The sequence below is a fragment of the Martes martes genome, assembly GCF_963455335.1.
Source record: "Martes martes genome assembly, chromosome: 6".
NCBI lineage: Eukaryota > Metazoa > Chordata > Mammalia > Carnivora > Mustelidae > Martes > Martes martes.
In genome coordinates this window covers 74,724,928-74,744,679 of record NC_137893.1, presented here as the reverse complement: position 1 = coordinate 74,744,679, position 19,752 = coordinate 74,724,928, and the positions used below count along the sequence as shown (strand labels likewise).

Genomic DNA, 19,752 nt, shown 5'->3' with positions numbered 1-19,752 from the left:
AAGACATTCCATGCTCTTCAGTTGGAAGAAGAAATGTTGTTAAAATGTCTATACTACCCAAAGCAATCTATAGGTTTAATGCAATCCCTATTTAAATACCAATAGCGTTTTTCACAGAACTGGAACAAATAATTCCTAAAATTTGTATGGAACCAGAGAAGACCTCGATTAGACAAAGCCATCTTATAGAAAAACAAAATTGGAGGTATCACAATTCCAGACTTCAAGTTACATTACAAAGTGGTAGTAATTAAAACAGTATGGTACTGACATAAAAATAGACACATAGATCAATGGAATAGAACCAAAAACCCAGAGATAAACCCACAATTATACAGTCAATTAATCTTTGACAGAGGAGGAATGAATACCCAATGAGAAAGGACTCTTCAACAAAAAGTGTTGGGAAAACTGAACAACCACATACAAAAGAATGAAACTGGGCCATGTGCTTACACGGTACACACACACACACACACACACACACACACACTTCAAAATGGATTAAAGACCAAAATGTGAGACTTGAAACTATAAAAATCCTTGAAGAGAGCACAGGTGGTACCTCTCTGCCATCAGCCATAGCTACATTTTTCTAGATCTGTCACCTGAAGCAAGGGAAATAACAGCAAAAATAAACTACTGAGAATGCTTAATTTTATTTAAAATTTTTTTCTTCCCATAGTTAATAATTACTAAGTATTACTATACTCTGGCACATAGTCCTTAAAAATACATTCAATCAGTCATGAAACATTTTTTTCGGACCTACCAACGTACCATGTGCCAAGTGCTATGAAACAAAGTGGTCATGAGACAAGGATAAATAAGATGAGGTCTCCGTCCTCAAAAAGCCCTTGGCCTAGTGGCTAATTCAGACCACTGAATGAATAATCCCAATACAATTTAGTAAAGGCTCTGAGAGATATATGCACAGGAAGGGAGTGAAAAACAAAATCATCACATGTACTCCCCAATTCTCCCTGATGAGTTAACACTGGATACATCAACCCAGTGGGGAAAGGGAGGAGAAGACAACAAAAAGGTTTATTTTATCTACCATAAGGACACAACCCACTAAATGTAGGCCACAACACATATAATTTTTCCCTCTGTAATTTTTAAGACTTAATTTTATACGGTTATTTCAATCAAATTCACTTAGCCAACTATGACATTTCTGCACACTTGTACTAGGAAAACTTTCATGGCTACCATTTATTTTTTACTACACGGAAGTCACTGTGCATGGATTATTTCATTAAATCTTCATAACGTCTCTGGGAGATAGGTGCTGTTATCATCCCCACTTTACAGAGGAGAAGAATAGCTAGAAAACTTAGAGTAACTAGAAAATTTGTCCAGGTTTGCAATTCCAATTAAACAGAGCCCTTAACCATCTGTTCATGCTACATCAATGTCAGTTATATAAGAGGAAAATAAAGGATCCATAGAACCCTCTGTTAGCACAGAGAATATTTTCATCATGATGCTTGAAATTCCATCCAATTTTTAAGATGAAAAAAGCCCTTGAAATTATTTGGCTTATTATATCTTAGTAACAGAGTGCTTATATGTTTAATCTTTAACTCTGCGAAGTGTGCAAAAAGAGAAACCAATCTAATAGCATTCATTTCCCGCGATCAAACAACTGGATTTGGTTCTGGTCAATTAAAATGGTCTGCCCAGGACCCTCAACAGGATGGTGATTGATGTTAAGAAAGAGCCCTTATTGAGACCTACTGGCTGCTTTAAAAAGAAAAGGCACAAGGATCCCATTCCTTGGTGCTGTTTGGACTAGGGGGACACAGTGCCATTGGCAACCAGCAGGGTGTTAGGGAAAAAAAAAAAAAAAAAGAAAAGAAAGGCATGTATTATTTAATAGAGATCAGCTGCTCAGGAGACACTTATCAGAACCCCTTTGTTCCCAAGGCTGGGAGGATCCGCCACAGACTCACCAAACAACAAGGACTGCAAGCGGCATCACACAGATGAAAAACACATCAGAAACTACCCAGGAGCCCAAGGGCCCAGGGAGATAGCCCAAGAACCGAGTAGGAGTGCAGACAGAATGATTGTCTGAACAGCTCTCCAACGTTGCATGATGCCAAACTCCTGGGACAACAGGGGTGAGAGGCATCAGGGCTGCCAAAAGACAGAGAACTGTTGCCATTAAATGAGGCCTGAATAAAAGGGCTGCATGGCTGTATTTTTACTGTTTTAATGGGCTTTAGCTCAGTTCTGGCCTAAGTGGGCTCCTGTGTTTCTCAGTGACCCAGCCACCTGGCAGACTGCACCCTCCCGAGGATGCTTCTCATCCCATCAAGAGTGCGAACAAACTTGGTTGATCCTCCTCCAGAGAGATCTTGGCAATCACACAGCAGGTTGCGCCTCCTACACAAAAGTATTTCCTTGTATACCAGTGACCTTTGCTTCGACCCCTTGCTTCCACCTCTGCTTGCCTTCCTCAGACACTGTGTTACATAGGATATTGCTTTGTGAGCTCGGGAGACATTCTTTATTATTTCACTGAGGCTATGGGTCACCACAGTGACAGTGACAGTCCTCAAAGAGGCCACGCTAAGGTTGAGGGGGCATCCAACTCCTGCCAATTCGCTTCATTGGAAACAGTGCATAAAGCAGAAATTCTAACTGGGTGTCCTGGCTTTGAAGCTTACTTAGTTTCTCTCTTTTCCCTTTTATAAGAACACAAATTAAACAGAAGGCTAATGCTGCTAGTTTCAGAAGGCAACATTCAAATGGTAACTTACCGAACAAAGTGACCTATCCACAGGGACAACTATCCAACTATAAAAAGCATAAAAGCAGTCAGTCTGAAAATGCACATGGCATTGTAAGTTTAAAGTTGAACTAAATATTTAATTTACATTCTCTATTTAAAATGCTGAAACCTACCAGGGATAACTAAGGTCAGAATTTTAGGTGCTTACTTCTATGGCACAGCTGAGAAAATGATGCTTTGTATATTCAACAATCTCAGAGACAATAGACCCCCAAGTTTGGGGTTTCTTATAAAGACAGCTTTTCTGTAATGGCTTAGGATTCCATGTGGTTGTGATATTTCCAGAATGAAGGACTAAGTCAATCCTGATGAAATTTTTAAAGATGCCACCACGTCTAAATGTTTCAAAGCCAACACTTCAACTGCTAAATCATTCCCTCTGTTTTAAAGGAGTGATTATTTGATTGGCAAAGGGGGTGGAGAGAAACCCTTCACCAGTAATGCAGATGGGCACATCATCTCCATGATTACATATGAAAGAGGATGGGATCTGGGGAAAACCTCCTGATTCATTCAGACACACAAATCATCCAAAGGAGGGGGTTACCCCATTTTCTCTTGAACTCTAGTAGGAAATTTCCCATGCCATAATTGTATTTGTTATAGTGCAATGATCAAAGTCAATAAATTCCTCCATCCATCCCCATTCAGGGAAACCATATGGCATTACTAGGAGAGTCACATGCAAGGCCGGTTTGTCATATACATGATTGAATACCCATGGGGAAAAGGAACACTGAAGAGAGCAAAAGCATTTAAAACTAAAACACGAACTCCAAGAGACATGCTGATATATACTCCACTTCTTAAGATCTCAAGTGGCAGGTCTATAAAGAAAACATACTGCAATATGATCATGCAAAAAAAAAAAAGAGAGAGAGAGAGAGAGAACAGATTCCTGAAAACAATAGGTGACTTCACTCACCAGCTGTGCACACAGAACCAGTGAGGTCTAGGTCGGAAGTTAGCACTTCTAGAAGGCTAGTATGTCCATTCTGAGTCTGTTGATTATCAGTCTTATTTTCTGGTGCTCTGTTTGGTTACAAGGGAGGGGAGAGGAGGGAAGAAGAGGGAAGGGGTGGGAAGGGATGGGGAGGGGAGGGGAGGGAAGGAAAAAAAGAAAGGAAACAGAAACTGTTTGGTAATATGCCCCAAGAAGTAGGAAATTGAAGGAAGAACTTTCACTTTTTCATCTTATACCCTTCTTTCCATTTGATATTTTTTCTTTTAAATAAGCATGTAAACATGTAATTTTTTAAAAAACTAGCTTGTAAAACATCATCTGTAGCTCACATTTTTCTTTTTTGTTATCGAAGTATAATTTATATGTAATAAAATACACTGACTCTAAGTGAACAATTCGAAGAGTTATGACAAACAGTTAAGATTGCATACACAGTCTTCCAGCAGCTGTCATAATCATGACATAGAACATTTCCATCACTCCTAAAATTTGCTCCTACCTCTTTGCTACTAATCCCATAACACTATCCCTGGGTCCTAGAAACCACTGATCTGCTTGCTTGCTTGCTTGCTTGCTTGCTTGCTTTTTATTATGTTACGTTAATCACCATACTCACTGATCTGTTTTGTATTATTAGTTTTGCTTTTGCAAGAATTTCATGTACCATAATCATATAACAAAATCATATAAAATTTTGCATCTGCCTTTTTCTACTTAGCATAATACTTTTAAAATTCATCTATGTTGTTGTATGTATAAGTAGTCTGTTCCTTTTTACTGCTGAGTAATATTTCGTTGTGTGGACACACCATAATTTGTAAATCTATTCACCAACTGATAGACATTTGAATTCATTCTGATTGTTGACTATTTCAAATAAAGCTATTTTGAGTTTTCAAGTACAAGTCTTTCTGTGGACATTTGTTTTCATTTTTCCTTGGTAAGTACCTAGGAGAGGGATTACTGTGAAATATGTTTTTCATTGATTTTCCTCTTTTTTCTTTCATTTATTTCTGCTTTAATCTTTATTATTTCCTTCCTCTATTTACTCTGTGTTTAATTTTCTTATCTTTTTCTAGTTTCCTAAAGTGGAAGCTTAGATCATGGATTTGAGAACTTTCTCCCATCCGAATAGAAATTAATGCTTCAAATTTTCATTTGAAGAATTGCTTTCATTCCATCTCACATGTGTTGCTATACTCTGTCTTTTTTTTTCAGTTCAAAATAATCTCTAGCATTCTTTGTAATTTTTTCCTTGGCCCATGTCTTGTTTTTGTTTTGTTTTGTTTTGTTTTTTTAACTGTGTTGTTTAATTTCCAAATCTGAAGATTCCTCAAATAGATATCCTTCAAGTATTGATTTCTTTTTAAAACCATTATGATTAGAGAACATACTTTGTATAATTTCAATGTTTTTTTAACTTATTGGGATTCAATTTATGGCTCAGAATATAATCTACCTTGGTGAATATTCCACATGCGCTTGAAAGGAATATTTATTAGGTCAGTTTGGCTGATAGTGTTCTTTAGCTCTCTTTTCCTCACTAATTTTTCTGTCAATTCTATCAACAAAAAGAACGATTAAAATCTACAACTATAATTGTGAGTTTGCCTTGTTGCCCTCTAATATCTATCAGATTAATTTCACATATTCTGAAGTTCTTTTATTACATGCAATAACATTTAGGCTTGTTAAGTTCTCTTGATGGACTTACCTCTTCATCATTATGAAATGTCCCTATTTATCTTGGTATATTACTTATTCTGAAATTTACTTTGATATTAATATAGCAACTCCAACTTTCTTTGGCATGGAATATCTATATATTTCCTTTTATTTTTATATTATCTATGTCATTATATATTTTTTAAATATTTTATTTATTTGTCTGAGAGAGAACATGAGTGGAAGGGAGGGGCAGAAGGAGAAGCAGACTCCCTGATGTGGGGCTTGATCCCAGGACTCTGGTATCATAACCTGAGCCAAAATCAAGAGTTGGACCTAGGGGCCCCTGGGTGGCTCAGTGGGTTAAACCTCTGCCTTCGGCTCAGGTGATGATCTTAGGGTCCTGGGATCGAGCCCACATCAGGGTTTTCTGCTTAGCGGGGAGCCTGCTTCCCCCTCTCTCTCTGCTTGCCTTTCTGCCTACTTGTGATCTCTGCCTGCCAAATAAATAAATAAAATCTTAAAAAAAAAAAAAAAGTTGGACCTTAAGTAAGCCAGGCACTCCATCTGTGTCTTTATATTTAAAGTGGGTTTCTTTATAGATTTTGGATACCAGCCCTTTATCTGATATGTCATTTTCAAATATCTTCTCCCATTCTGTAAGTTGCATTTTAGTTTTATTGACTCTTTCCATTGTTGTGCAAAAGCTTTTTTATCTTGACAAGGTCCCAATAGTTCATTTTTGCTTCTGTTTCCCTTGCCTTTGGAGATGTGTCTTGCAAGAAGTTGCTGCGGCCGAGGCCGAAGAGGTTGCTGCCTGTGTTCTTTAGGATTTTGATGGATTCCTGTCTCACATTTAGGTCTTTCATCCATTTTGAGTTTATCCAATGTTCATAGCAGCAATGTCCACAGTAGTCAAACTTGGAAAGAGCTGAGATGTCCTTCAACAGATGATTGGATAAAGAAGATATGGTGTGTGTGTGTGTATATATATATATATATATACACACACACATACACACAATGGAATATTACTCAGCCATCAGAAAGAATGAATACCTACCATCCACATTAACATGGATGGAACTGGAGGGGATTATGCTAAATGAAATAAGTCAATCATTGAAAGATAATTATCATATGGTTTCACTCATATGTGGAATATAAGAAATAGTGCAGAGGATCATAGGGGAAGGGAGGGAAAACTGAATGGGAAGAAATCAGAGAGGGAGACAAACCATGAGAGACTCTTGATTCTGGGAAACAAACTGAGGGTTGCAGGAGGGGAGGTGGGTGGGGGGATGGGGTAACTGGGTGATGGGCATTAAGGAGGGCACATGATGTGATGACCACTAGGTGTTATATGCAACTGATGAATCAATGAACACTACATCTGAAACTAATGATGTACTATGTGTCGGCTAATTGAGTTTAAATAAATAAATAAAGTGGGTTTCTTATAGATGGCATATAGTTGAGTCTTAGTTTTTTAATCCAAGATGACAATATCTGACTTTTAATTGAAATATTTGGACCTACATTGTACAATATGGTAGACATTGGCCATATATGACTATTGAGCACTTGAAATATGGCTATTGTAAATTGACATGTGCTTTAAGTATAAAATACACACAAGATTTTGAAGACTTATTCTTATATGAAAACAAAATAGAAAGTATCTTAATAATATTTACTTGATTATATATTGAAATGACAATGTTTTAGGTATTTGGGGCTAAATAAGTTGTTAAAATTAATTTCACTTTATTCTTTATGTGAATAAAGAAAAATTTAAATTATAAATGTGGCTCATATTATATTTCTATATAACAAAGCTAGTTTAAACAATTTACATTTACTATCATCATCAATGCATTTGGGTTTAAATCTACTCCATGAATTTTTTAAGACTTAATTTTTTAAGTTCACAGCAAATATGTGGAGAAAGTTGAGAGATTTCCCATATGTCCCCTGCCTCCATCATGCATGCATAGCCTCCTCCATTATCACCGTTAGTCACTAGAAATGGTACATTTGTTCCAGCTGATGAACTTACATTGACACATCATAATGGCCCAAAGCCGATAGCTTACCTGAGGGTTCGGTCTTGGTATTATACGTTCTATAGGTTTGGACAATAAGATAATAACATGTATCCATCATTATGGTATCATATAGAATATTTTAATTGCCCTAAAAATCCTCTGTGCTCTGCCTATTCATCTGTCTTCAACACTATCCCCTGGAAACCACCGATCATTTTACTGTCTCCATGGTTTTGCTTTTTCGGGAATGGAATACAGTTAGAATCATCCAGTATGTACCCCTTTCAGATTAGCTTCTTTCGCTTCATAATAGGTATTTAAGGTTCCTCCATGTCTTCTCCTGACTGGATGGCTCATTTCTTTTCAGAGCTGAATAATATACTGTTTTTAGATGCACCACAGTTTACCCATTCATCTACTGAATAATATCTTGGTTGCTTCCAAGTTTGGGCAAATATAAATAAAGCTTCTATAAACATCCTGTACAGATTTTTGTGCAGACTTAAGTGTCCAAATCCTTTGAGTAATTATGAAGAGCATGATTGCCGGATCATATGGTAAGAGTATGTTTAGTTTTGTAAGAAACCACCAAATTGTCTTCCAAAGTGGTGGTACCATTTTGTGTTTCCATCAGCAATAATTGAAAAGTTCCTGTTGTTCCAGATCCTCTCCAGCATTTGTTTTCAATGTTGCAGATTGTGGTCATTCTAATAGGTGTGTAATACGATCTCTGTTTTCATTTACATTTCTCTGGTGTCATAAGTTGTGGAGCATCTTTTCATATGCCTGTTTGCCATCCGTTTGGTGAGATACCTATTAAAGTCATTGTGCCATTTTTTCAATCTGGGTGTTAATTTTCTTTTTGTTGAATTTTAAAGGTTCTTTGTGTATTTGGGATAATAGTCCTTCATCAGATGTATCTTTCGCAAATATATTTTCCCAAGCTGTGACGTGCCTTCTCATTTTCTTGACATTGTCTGTCACAGAGCAGAAGATTTTAATTTTAATTTTAATGAAGTCCGAATTATCAGTTATTTCTTTTGTGGATCATGCTTTTCGTGTTATATCTAAAAAGGTCATGTAGGTCTTCTCCTAGGTTATATTCTAGGTGTTCTAGAGCTTCTTGTTTTACATGTAGGTCTATGATCCATTTTGAGTTAATTTTTGTGAAAGGTGTTAGGTCTGTGTTTAGATTCATTTTTCTGCATGTAGATGTCCAGTTGTTCCAGCGCCATTTGCTGAAGAGACTATCTTTGCTCCATCGTCTTTCCTTTGCTCCTTTGTTGAAAATCAGTTAGCTATATTTATGTGAATCTATCTCTGGTCTTTCTATCTTCTGTGACTTTGAGTTATTTGTCTATTCTTCTGCTAATACCTCACTGTCTTGATTACTCTGACTTTATAGTAAGTCTTGAGGTTGGGTAGCATCAGTCCTCCAATTTCGTTCTTCTCCATTAATATCGTTATGCCTATTTGGGTCTTTTTCCTCTCCATATAAACATTAGAAACATTTGTCAATACCCACAGAATAACTTGCTGGGATTTTGATTGGGATTCAACTGAACCTATAGATCAGATTAAGAACTGATATCTTGAGTTTTTCTATCCATAAACATGGAATATCTCTCAATTTACTTAGTTTTTCTTTGATTCATTCATCACTTTTGTAATTTTCCTCATGTAGATCTCATACATATTTTGTTATTATTTATAACACATTTCTTACTATTTTTTATACCTAAATTACACTTTGGTGAGTGCTAATGTAAATGGGTGTAATGTAATGTAACATAACAAGTGCTATTGTGCTTTTAATTTCAAATTTCATCTGTTCATTGCTGGTATTTGGGAAAGTAATCAACTTTTGTATATCAACCTTGAATCCTGTAACCTTACTGTAATTCCTTATAGTTTTGGGAGTGTTTTTGTCCATTCTTTGGATTTTCTACATGGATGACATATAATTTATGAACAAAGTTTTGTTTATTCTTTCTCAATCTGTATACATTTTGTTTCCATTCCTTTCTTTATTGCATTAGGCAGGATATCCAGTACAATGTCACAAAAATGTAGTGAAAGGAGACATACTTGCCTTGTACCTGATCTTAGTGAGAAAGTTTCTAGTTTCTCACCATTAAGTATGGTATCAGTTACAGGTTTTTTGCAGATATTCTTTATCACGCTGAGAAAGTTTCCTTCTATTTCTAGTTTTCTAGGAGTTTTTATCATGAATGGGTTATTATATTAATATTTCTTTTCTTTTTTGTCCCATCTGGTTTTTATTCTTTTTTTCTGTGTCTTTAACTGCTTCCTTTTGGATTCCCTGAAGATTAATTTACTTCATTTTATCTCCACTATTGACTTAATAACTATACTTCTTTGTTTTACTTTTTTAGTGGCTCCTCTAGAGTTGTCAATGTGCACCATTAGTTTATCAAAATCTACTTCAAATAATATTAATAATAATATTAATTAATAATAATAATAATTGCTTATAATATGCTTCTTGCATATTATAAGAACCTCACAACAGTGTACTTCTGTTTGCTTCCTCTCAGCCATTGTACTTTTGCTATACTTTTTACTGCTATATGTTACAAATCTCATACTACATTGTTAATTCTTTTTGCTTTAAACAGATTATCTTTTTTAAATGTCCATAATTTTTTAGTACAATTCTACTTCCAAAAGCTATCCTAAAGATTTAGTAAACATGCATTCCAAGAAGATTCAATGGAACAGTATTTATTAAAGTAAAAATATGACAACAACCTAAATGATCTATAGGAAGGGAAGGGTTAAATTATGGTATTTCTTCACAGTGGAATATTAGAGAGCTCTTAATTTATGTTTAAAGACATTTAAGGACATAGAAAATTCTCGTGCTTTTTGTAAGTGAAAAGAAAGCAGAAACCTGAAGATTCAGTCATTGAAATTGTTAATACTTGAGAGAGTTAGACAGACAGGGACTAAGAGAGGGAAAAGTAGGGAGATAAAATGATGTAAGAATATCACAAAATGCTTATTTATAACTGGTTAGGTAATTCTAATTGTTTTTTCTAATCAATTTTCACCATTTTAAAATCAATTTTTACTATTAAATATTTGCTCCATTGAAGATGCAAATTATAGAATATTCAAAAATGTTACTGAATTTTAAGTCCATTGAGTGTTTTTTTTTTTCTGTGCAAAGTTTACTTTCTAAATTGTTGTTTGCAAGGCTTTTTTTTTTTTTTTCCTTACAAGCTCTGAGATATATATTTGCATACCTATCCCAGTGATCATAAAACGTAATGAACTTCTGGGGCACCTAGATAGCTCAGTCAGTTAAGCATCTGCCTTCAGCTCAGGTCCTGGGACCGAGCCCTATCAGGGTCCCTGCTCAGTAGGGAGTCTGCTTCTCTCTCTCTCTCTACCTCTCTCTCTTCCCCTCCACCTGCTTGTGCTCTCTCTCTCTCTCTCAAATAAATAAATAAAATCTTTTTTAAAAGATAATGGACTTTTTTAATTGAAGTTCATTATCTTTTAAAGAGATTTAAATAAAATAAAAATTGTCCTTTTTTTACCCACACAATGATCATTTTTGGAACTGTTCATTTCTTTATATACATCTAGATTTTTATACGGTATCATTTTCCCTCTGCTTGAAGCACTTCCTTTAATAGTTCTTGTAATGTAGATCTGCTGCTAATTAAATCTTTCAGCATTCATATATCTGAAAAAGGCTTTATTTCACCTTTGTCTTTGAATGATCTTTCCACTGGGGAAAGAATTCTAAGTTGACTATTTTTTCTTTCAAAAAACCTTAAAGATACTGCTTCATTGTCTCCTGGGTTGCATTATCACCAATGGCAAATCAGTTGTCACTCTTATCTTCGTTCTTCTGTATTTAAGAGGTCTTTTTCCCACTATCTACTTCTAATAATTTCTCTTCATTGTTAGTTTTGACTAATTTTAGTGTTATGCTTTTCCCTGGTGTGTTTTTCTTCATATTTCTTCTGCTTGCAATTTATTTAGCTTCTTGCATATATGTATTTTTAGTTCTCAACAAATTTAGAAATTTTTCAATGATTATTATTTTAAAATATTTTTCTACTATCTATTTTTTGGGGAGTCTGATTATACCCATGTTAAATGGCTTGATATTGTTTCACACTGTGTCCCACAGGTGACTAATGATTTGTTCATTTTTTCTTAGCTATTTTTCTTTCTGTGTTTTTGGGTAGAATCTATTGTTATGTCTTGGAATTCACTATTCTTCTGCAGTGTCTAACATGATATTAATTATTTTCATTGTACTTTTCATTTCAGATTTTGTATTTTTCAACTCTAGGAAATCCACTTTGTCTTTTTTAATCATCTGTTTCCTCTCCTGTTGTGTTCATATTGTTCTTTGCCCTTTTAAATGTATAAGAGTATATTTATAATTGCTGTTTTACCATCTTTATCTGATAAGTCTAACTCTGGGTCATTTCTGAATTTGTTTTTAGTGATTGATTTCTCCTTCTTGTAAGTCATACTTTTCTGTTTCTTTGAATTTTTGATAATCTTTTTGTTTATATGCTAGACATAGTAAATATTACATTTTTGGTTGTTGGATTTTGTTATATTCATTGAACAATGTAACCCTTTTTCTGGGACACAGTTTAATTGCTGGTAATCAGTTTGATTTTATCAATGTTTCCTTTAAAATGTGTTAGGGTGGCTCCAGAGGACTCTATAGTCTACAGCTAATTTTGTCCTTTCTAAGGACCCTATATATCTAATGTCCCATGTATTAGGTCTTCCTATTCTGGCTGGTGGGAAATTGAATTCCCAGGCTATCTAAGCTGTAGGGATTGTTCTACCTACTCCCTTACAATGCTTCTTTCCCCAGCCTAGAATCATTTTCTCATATGCATACTTAGAAAAGTATGTAGCGAAAATCTTGAGGGAAACTTCCCCCCACCCCCTGCCCCCGTATTTCTCTGGAATCCGTTTTCCCTCTGTAGCTTCCTCCTTTCAAGTATGTGTCTCTGCACATTCTAGCCTCTTTGGCCTCTCTGAACTAAAGACTCTATCCTCTTAATTCAGTAATTTGGTAACTCATACAGGCTCCATAAGGGTTCCTTTCAGTGGGCTGCAGCCTGGAAACTCTCCCAAGCAGTAAACTGTGAAAATCACAGAGTTCTTTTCATTGTTCCCCTTCTCTCAAGAATCACTCCCCTGAGCTGCCTGTTGACCATGTCTGAAAACCATTGCTTCATATATTTTCTTTGGTTTTCTAGTTGTTTAAGGTACAATGTACAACCAGTTTCTTACTCTATAATGGCCTATACAAAGATCTGTAATTTGGAGTAATGGGAATATAAAATAGAGATAATATCAAAATTATCTGAACACATTTTACTTACTTTTTGAACTTCAAAATCTTAGGTTGCCTTCTGGTCATCTTTCTAAGACTCAGTTATCATATATTACAGTTTTGTAGAATGACACTGAAGTATATATACCTCTGAAAGATAATACCACATCTTTTCTTCACCCCATATCTATCATCCTGGATGAAGCCAATATGTACAGACAACTGCTACAACTCTATTTTCACAATTCTTTCAAGTGTTGATTATTTTATGCTTGCCTCTCAGATCCAAATTTTGTGCTTCCCTGCTTCTTTCTGCCTTTTGGTTAGGTTTAACCAGTAGAGTGTCCTGGCAAGAGATCCAAGGGTGGGAGGAGATAGCGACCCCATCTGCCCACATTCTTTTTCAGCCAAGGTTTTGGCAAGGGCTGCATTCATCTAGGTATGGCCAGAGCTTCTAGAAGCAATCCCTCTCCCATGGCTATAAAACCAGCCAGATTCTAGTAACACCACTCCCTCTCCTCGGTTCTTCAGGTCTCTGAATGAAAACAGCTTTAGCCTCCTGTCACTGATAGTTCCTGAATGTATTACCATTCCTGTTTGCATTTTTTGTTTTGTCTCTCACATCTCTATAAATGGTTCCTTTATTAAACTCTCTCGTATTTTTTTAAAAGATTTTATTTATTTATTTGACAGAGAGAGAGAGAGAGACAGTGAGAGAAGGAACACAAGCAGGGGGGAGTGAGAGAAGGTGAAGCAGGCTTCCCACTGAGCAGGGACCCTGGGATCGTGACCTGAGCCAAAGGCAGACACTTAATGACTGAACCACCGAGGTGCCCCTAAACTCTCCTTGGTTAATTCTTTACCAGATCATTAATTTCCTGCTGGGGTCTCCACAACTTCAGGCCACACTATTAATTCTCCACCTCTGAAAGCATAAATTCAACATCCCAGTCTCTGACTACAACTTCTTATCCTTTCATTTGTCTACTTACATCACTGTTCTTTCTCCAATCTCAGGCCTCATCCCTCTTTCTCCTGCTTCTCCCAATATTTAAGCCTCTTTATGTTTTCCCCCCAGTTTAGCCTAGATTCAATAGTCTTCATGTCACTGACTATGATGATATCTCTCTCTCTTTTTTTTTTTAATGATGATATCTCTTTTAATGATACTCTCCATTTCAAAGAATCTGACTCCAGCCTGGTGGTCAAGTTTTTTAAGAACTCTGGGTTTTTCTTTGTCTATAAAATGAAGAGTTGGATAATACAGTCTTGAAGTAGGATAGCCATTGCCCAACTAGGTTGGTTTTGAGCATGAAAGGAAGAACTATTAATTAATACACCAGGACAACAAGACAGTTGCACAGAAACTGGACATGTGACCATCTGTCTCCATAGCACCTTCTAGTTGTAGAATGCCATGATTATATTACACACATTTTAATCAGAAAATAGATCTGTTGTTTCTAAAGTCATGGGCTTGCCTTATAATATGTCTGCTTGGTGAACACAATGAAACATTAGGAAAAAATTAAGATAAGGGTAAGAAATCAAAGGTAGAGAGGTGAGGGCTTTGAAGTGTGAAGACAGTGCAAGAAGAAAAAATCCACAAGTAAACGTTTCTTTCCAAATCTCAGACTCATCTGACAGTTGCCCTCAAAGAAAGGCCCTGCTTTTTCTAATGAGTAAGTGGAAAACAAATCCACAGAATAATGTACCCATTTGGGTATAAATGGAAAAATCTAATGCCCTCTTGCCTTCTTGTCTCTTCTCTTCCTTTTTCGGTTTTCAGTTTCAAACTCACAGAAGCTGATGTTCTGCTCTGTGTGCTGCCTCCTATCCCACAACAAAAGGACTCCTCAGCCTGAATAGGCATGGTCGCCATGGTAGCTGGGGGTCATAAACTCCTGAGCTGTGGGTCTTGGCACAATTCCATGCATTATCTGCATCCTGGTGCAAATCAGTCCCTTTATCTAATTAGTAGCCTTACAAATAGCCACCTGCCCCAGAGCTTAACCATTAAAGATGCAATATTGGCTGAATAGCTTGAGACAAGGGGCGAGGATAAGAGAAAACTGAAAGCTGATCTTAGTGAGGCCCTGTCTCTCCTGGCTACAGACACCTGCAAGCTCCGGCCCACCCACATAGCAGGAGTTCAAAGGAGTCCGAGAACAAATCGCTTCTGTCTTCTTTTCACAGCTCACCTTGAGTGTCTCCTGATCACCTCCCAGAAGCTGGGTTTGGTGACCTTTGCCTACAGGACTTGCATGACCATTTCTGCTCAGGTGCTCAGCTGTCCCCTGCCTCAGGGCTTCTTACTAAAGCATCCTGCCTCATCTCTTATCTCTACAATGTGACCAACTGCTCTGGTCTGCTGTAGCCTGATCCTGATATTTCAGAACTATCTCCTGATTTACTTAAAGATTGGATCCTTTCTAACTTGTTCAAATCTAAAACTTTCTGGGACAAATGAGACCTTACTTCAGACTCACAGTATCTGGGTGTCTGTCAGGTTCATCTTATTCTTCCAGTTAAGAATTCTAAGGCCAAGAAACAAAATCATTTCGATTCAACATTCCCTAAATAGAAGAAGTATCTTCCTATATTCATTCTACAGATAATGATGAATCTAAAACTTTTAAAAAGCTGAAAGGAATGCATCCTGAAAGTATACACTGTGGCAATCTGACCTTTGTACCCTGAGCTGAATTTCAAAAATGATACAAAGTTCTGGGGATAGAAGGATGGCAGAGGAATCTAGCTAAAGTTTCACAGTTGATGCTATGGTGCCACATTGGAGTGTTCCATTATGAAAACAAAAGAGGACTCTCATGCAGTATATCCACCATGAGCTCCAAGAATTGAAACAGACTGAAAAAATCACCCAATATTCCCCTTTATTATGGGGAATATTTGTTCCATATGTGCCGAGCAAGGAAATGTCTCACTGTAATTTTATTGTCATGTAATGATTTCAAAATTTCTTGTTTTTTATTATTATACTATGTGTTTATTTATCCAACAGAAACCTCTTAAAGTAAGAAATGATTATCTTCACTATGCTGGCAATGGTCACGTATGAAAACTACAGATAAAAACCTAGACATAGAAAATGTTTACTAAGTCTTTTTACCTATTCTTTCCTTACGGCAAGCAGTGATTTCTTTTGTTTCACTATCAGATTAGTCACTCCAGCTTGAAACAATATCAAGCAACAAGGTTTCTCATACTTCCTAGACATGCTAGTCCAGAGGCTAGGACATCCGACTGATACAGGCTTCTTAACATTCAGAAATAGTCTATTTTCTTGAAAACTTTATTATTCCTGTTTGCTCATTTATATTGTTACACAAAGGACCTTCAGCATCCCCGAAAAGAAGTCAGTGTTTTAAATCTGTGCAATCGAAAATGAAGCCAGGCCTACATTCCCTCCCTGCCCACTGTGACTCCCCAGACCATTCCAGGAACAACCAGATTAAATAGTTGTGCTCTGAACCAAAGCTGTAAGGCCATTATTTAGGTTTCCTTTGAAAAAGAGAGAAACTGCAAACTTGAAAAAATGGGCTATCTTTGTGAAAATTCCCCTTTTCTTCTCCAGCCCTCTTCTGCTAAGGTTGGCAACTAATCACCACTGTATCCAACACAGTCTGAATAATTCCTATGTGCACTTGTCTCTTTGGCAACTTATCATTCTTATCTGGTGTCACTTGTAATTTTATTAAACAACAGCATTCAGGGATTAAGGAGGAGAGGTCTTTGTGGTACATAATTGCCTGTTTTATGTCTAATTTCTCTCTAGATGTTGAACTCCACGAAGGCAGACACAACTCATTTCTCTATCACCACTCTGTCCCTGTGAATGGATGCTTATAAGAAGGAGAAAGTATGCAATGCCCTCTTGATTGTTTAGGAACTATAAAGACAACTAAGTTAAAATTCTATGGCTTTTGGGAATTATAAAATAGCATTTATATTACCATCAGTCTCTTAATAATATAAACCATATTATCATCAATGAATGAACAAAAACAGTATTTGGGCTTCAAAAAGCAATGGAAAAGATGTTTGCTGAACTTATGACTCAAAAAAATTAAGGAAAATAAGAATTTCCCAACCAACCATTACATTGAAAGGATATCCAATTTGAAACTTGTTGAGTTACTCAAAGGAAGGTGTGTTCACCAAAAATACATAGTTAAGAAACAATCTGTAATTTCTCACTTCTGTGGTCTTTGGGAGATAGCTTTTGACTTAAAGATAACCGTCCCAGCTTGAAAATTTTATCATTATAATTAATAAATACAGAATCATTTTCTTTCCACACTGCTTTGTCCTCTTCTGAAAATCCCATAGAGGACACAGTAGAGAAGTCAGGAATGCAAAGGAGGTCTGTGGTTTGGAAATGGCCCAAGACAAACTGAATTTTCCTAAATATGCATTAAACTGTCAACAAAGAGCACCATGACCCAGAGTCTGAGCAAAGGGAAAACCCCATAGCCCTCTGAAGTCACTGGTTCTGTGAGTTGTATTAGGGAAAGGGCAGGGATTATTCACATGGCTAAAATGTCCATCTAAGCTCCAATAAACCTTCCTCATGAGTAGAAAACTGGAATTATTTCCCTTTGTCCATCCTAGATTAAATGTATACTCCCCTGAGTAGCTCAGATTTGAGGGCACTTGCTGCATCTCCAGATTCCCACAATTGCTCTGAGACTTGCACTATAGGGTCCTACCTTCATCCTAAAGGAAAGTCCCAGGAAATTGACATTTAAGATCTGGGATTGCAAGATGGTTGAAACCTGATGTTAAGCAACTGGCCCCAATTCTTCCTGAAACATCACCTAATAGAGATATCCTAGCTAATGGTGTGGGTGGGAACCGTGGCAGAAGTATGGAGGTAGGAGAGAAGGGAGGATGGTGATAAAGACATCCACCTGCTCAAGATTCTCCCATCTCCCCTATTTCTGATGTGACTAATTGGGAAGACAGAAGGTGGACAAGAACCATGTTCCCTCACATGTTTATTAAGTTCTTATGGAGTAGGACTCTGGTGACCATATAGATTCATGTGTTTATACCCAAGGAACATGAAACTTAAAATGGCATTATTGGTACAGGAAAATAAAGAAGAGACAAGAGCATACAGTTAAACAACTTTAATCACCAAGGCTTGCATCTGCTTTACTAGTGCATGAATATGAGCAACTTAATTAACTTCTCTAAAAATATTTTCCCCATCTTCTATATGAGGCAGATGAGGCCAAAAGTTTCTATTACTTCCAGCTTTACAGTTAAATGATTCTCTGTCCTAGTAATGAATGTCTATAAATGCTACATATAAGCAGAAAGCATATGCTGTGTGATAGTCAATTATAGTAAAGAGGGAATCATGAGGGATGTGTGTCAGTGAGAGTTTGCTGCTCTCTTCCAGTCATCCTGGAGGAATTTACAGAAGAAGAAAACATTTTGTAAAAATGTCTGCTTAGCTAAAAGATGCAAACTTCCTAAACATGAGCTGTAGCCAAGGAAATAAAACTTACAGATGGAGTAGAAGCATTAAGGAAATTTTTCTAGAAAGGAACAAAATTATATTTTTATCAGGAGGTGGGGAAATGGACAGAAGTTAACTCATAAGAAGCAGAGAGCTAGAGAGTTTTGAGGCAGAATATGAGGATCTAGACATATCTGAGAAGATATGTCATGGTCAAAATGAAGGACAGAAAAGATGATTCAAGCCCACCTTGACAGATATTTAGAGAAGGCCCATGGTGGTAAGCATGAATCCAATGATGATGAAGAGGGCAGTAACAACAGCTGCCATTTACTGAGCACTTAGTAAATTTTAGAACTCTTTGCTAGAAAATTTATAAATATCTTGTGTAGCTTCTAGAACTCTCTCCAAAGGATACTTGTAATACTCACCATATAGATAAGTTTAAAAAGGCCCAGGAAAAATGACTTCCCAAGGGCAAACTCGGGTCTACTTGTGCTGTTTTCCATAACCATTCCTGTTTGCCCATGAACATGGAAGTCCCTCTAGGGCTTTGGGCAAATCTAGGGTTTGGGGCAATCAAAATTATTAAGAAAGAAAAGTAGTCAGAGGTGACCATTGATAGATCAGATGGAACTATTTCTCCTTGAACAAAGGGACTGTGTCTTCTCTATCTGCTTGTTCTTTGCACTTATCCAGGGTCTGGCACCCAGTGGTAGATGCAGAGATGTGCCATCCAGATGCCACGTCATGGAAAGAGTTGCTGCCTAGCTGCTGGCAGTGCAGTCACCCTCCAGCTGTTGGCTCTATCTAGGTTGGTCTCAGTTGTAGATAGTGATTGCCTCACTTGAGATCATGCCCTTTTCTGGAAACCTGCATCTTGTACCCAGGCAACCAAGGGGAGTGATGTAGGAGGACAAAGGCTGAAGCCAATCTGGGACAATGCTGATGGGCAGTTCCGACTCCAGAGCTCCATGACAAATGGACTGAGATTTTTGTCAGCCCTGCTTTGCAATTTGACTTCTCCCTTGCTCCAGTTCTGCTTCCACCTGCTTCTTTTCATAGATGTTGGTCCTTAATAAACATCTTGTACTCCAATTCCATTTCAGCAGCTGCTTCCAGAGAACATAACCTGGAATACCTCCATTATGTACTCAACAAATGGCTGACAACTGAATGGCTGACAACTGAATGGATGGACTTAAGGAGCATTTTTAAAGATCTCCCCCCCTCAAAAGTTCCTATTATCTGGTGACTGAGATTCTACAATTAAAAGTTACTCCCTTGTCTTAGTGTTTACTCATGAGGTAAATAGCATGTTAAACTTATTGTACACTTACACTCTAATGTAAAGAAAGTTCAGAAAGCACATTCTGACATTCTGGTAGGAAGTGAGGGAGAAAAAGCCTGGGCACACTAATCAAAAAGCATCGACACAAG

The 19,752-nt window shown here is 36.9% G+C and overlaps 1 protein-coding gene across 1 annotated transcript in view; it reads right to left on the bottom strand.

The window, feature by feature from the left end:
• The window catches only part of LOC308344337 (uncharacterized protein), a gene marked incomplete at its 5' end in the record, with an annotated part of 150,263 nt that overhangs the window by 98,014 nt on the left and 32,497 nt on the right, over positions 1-19,752 (bottom strand). Inside the window, one exon of the mRNA XM_080805904.1 lies at positions 3,729-3,835. Coding sequence (XP_080662030.1) covers positions 3,729-3,835 — 107 coding nt within the window. The remainder of the gene's footprint in view (positions 1-3,728; positions 3,836-19,752) is intronic.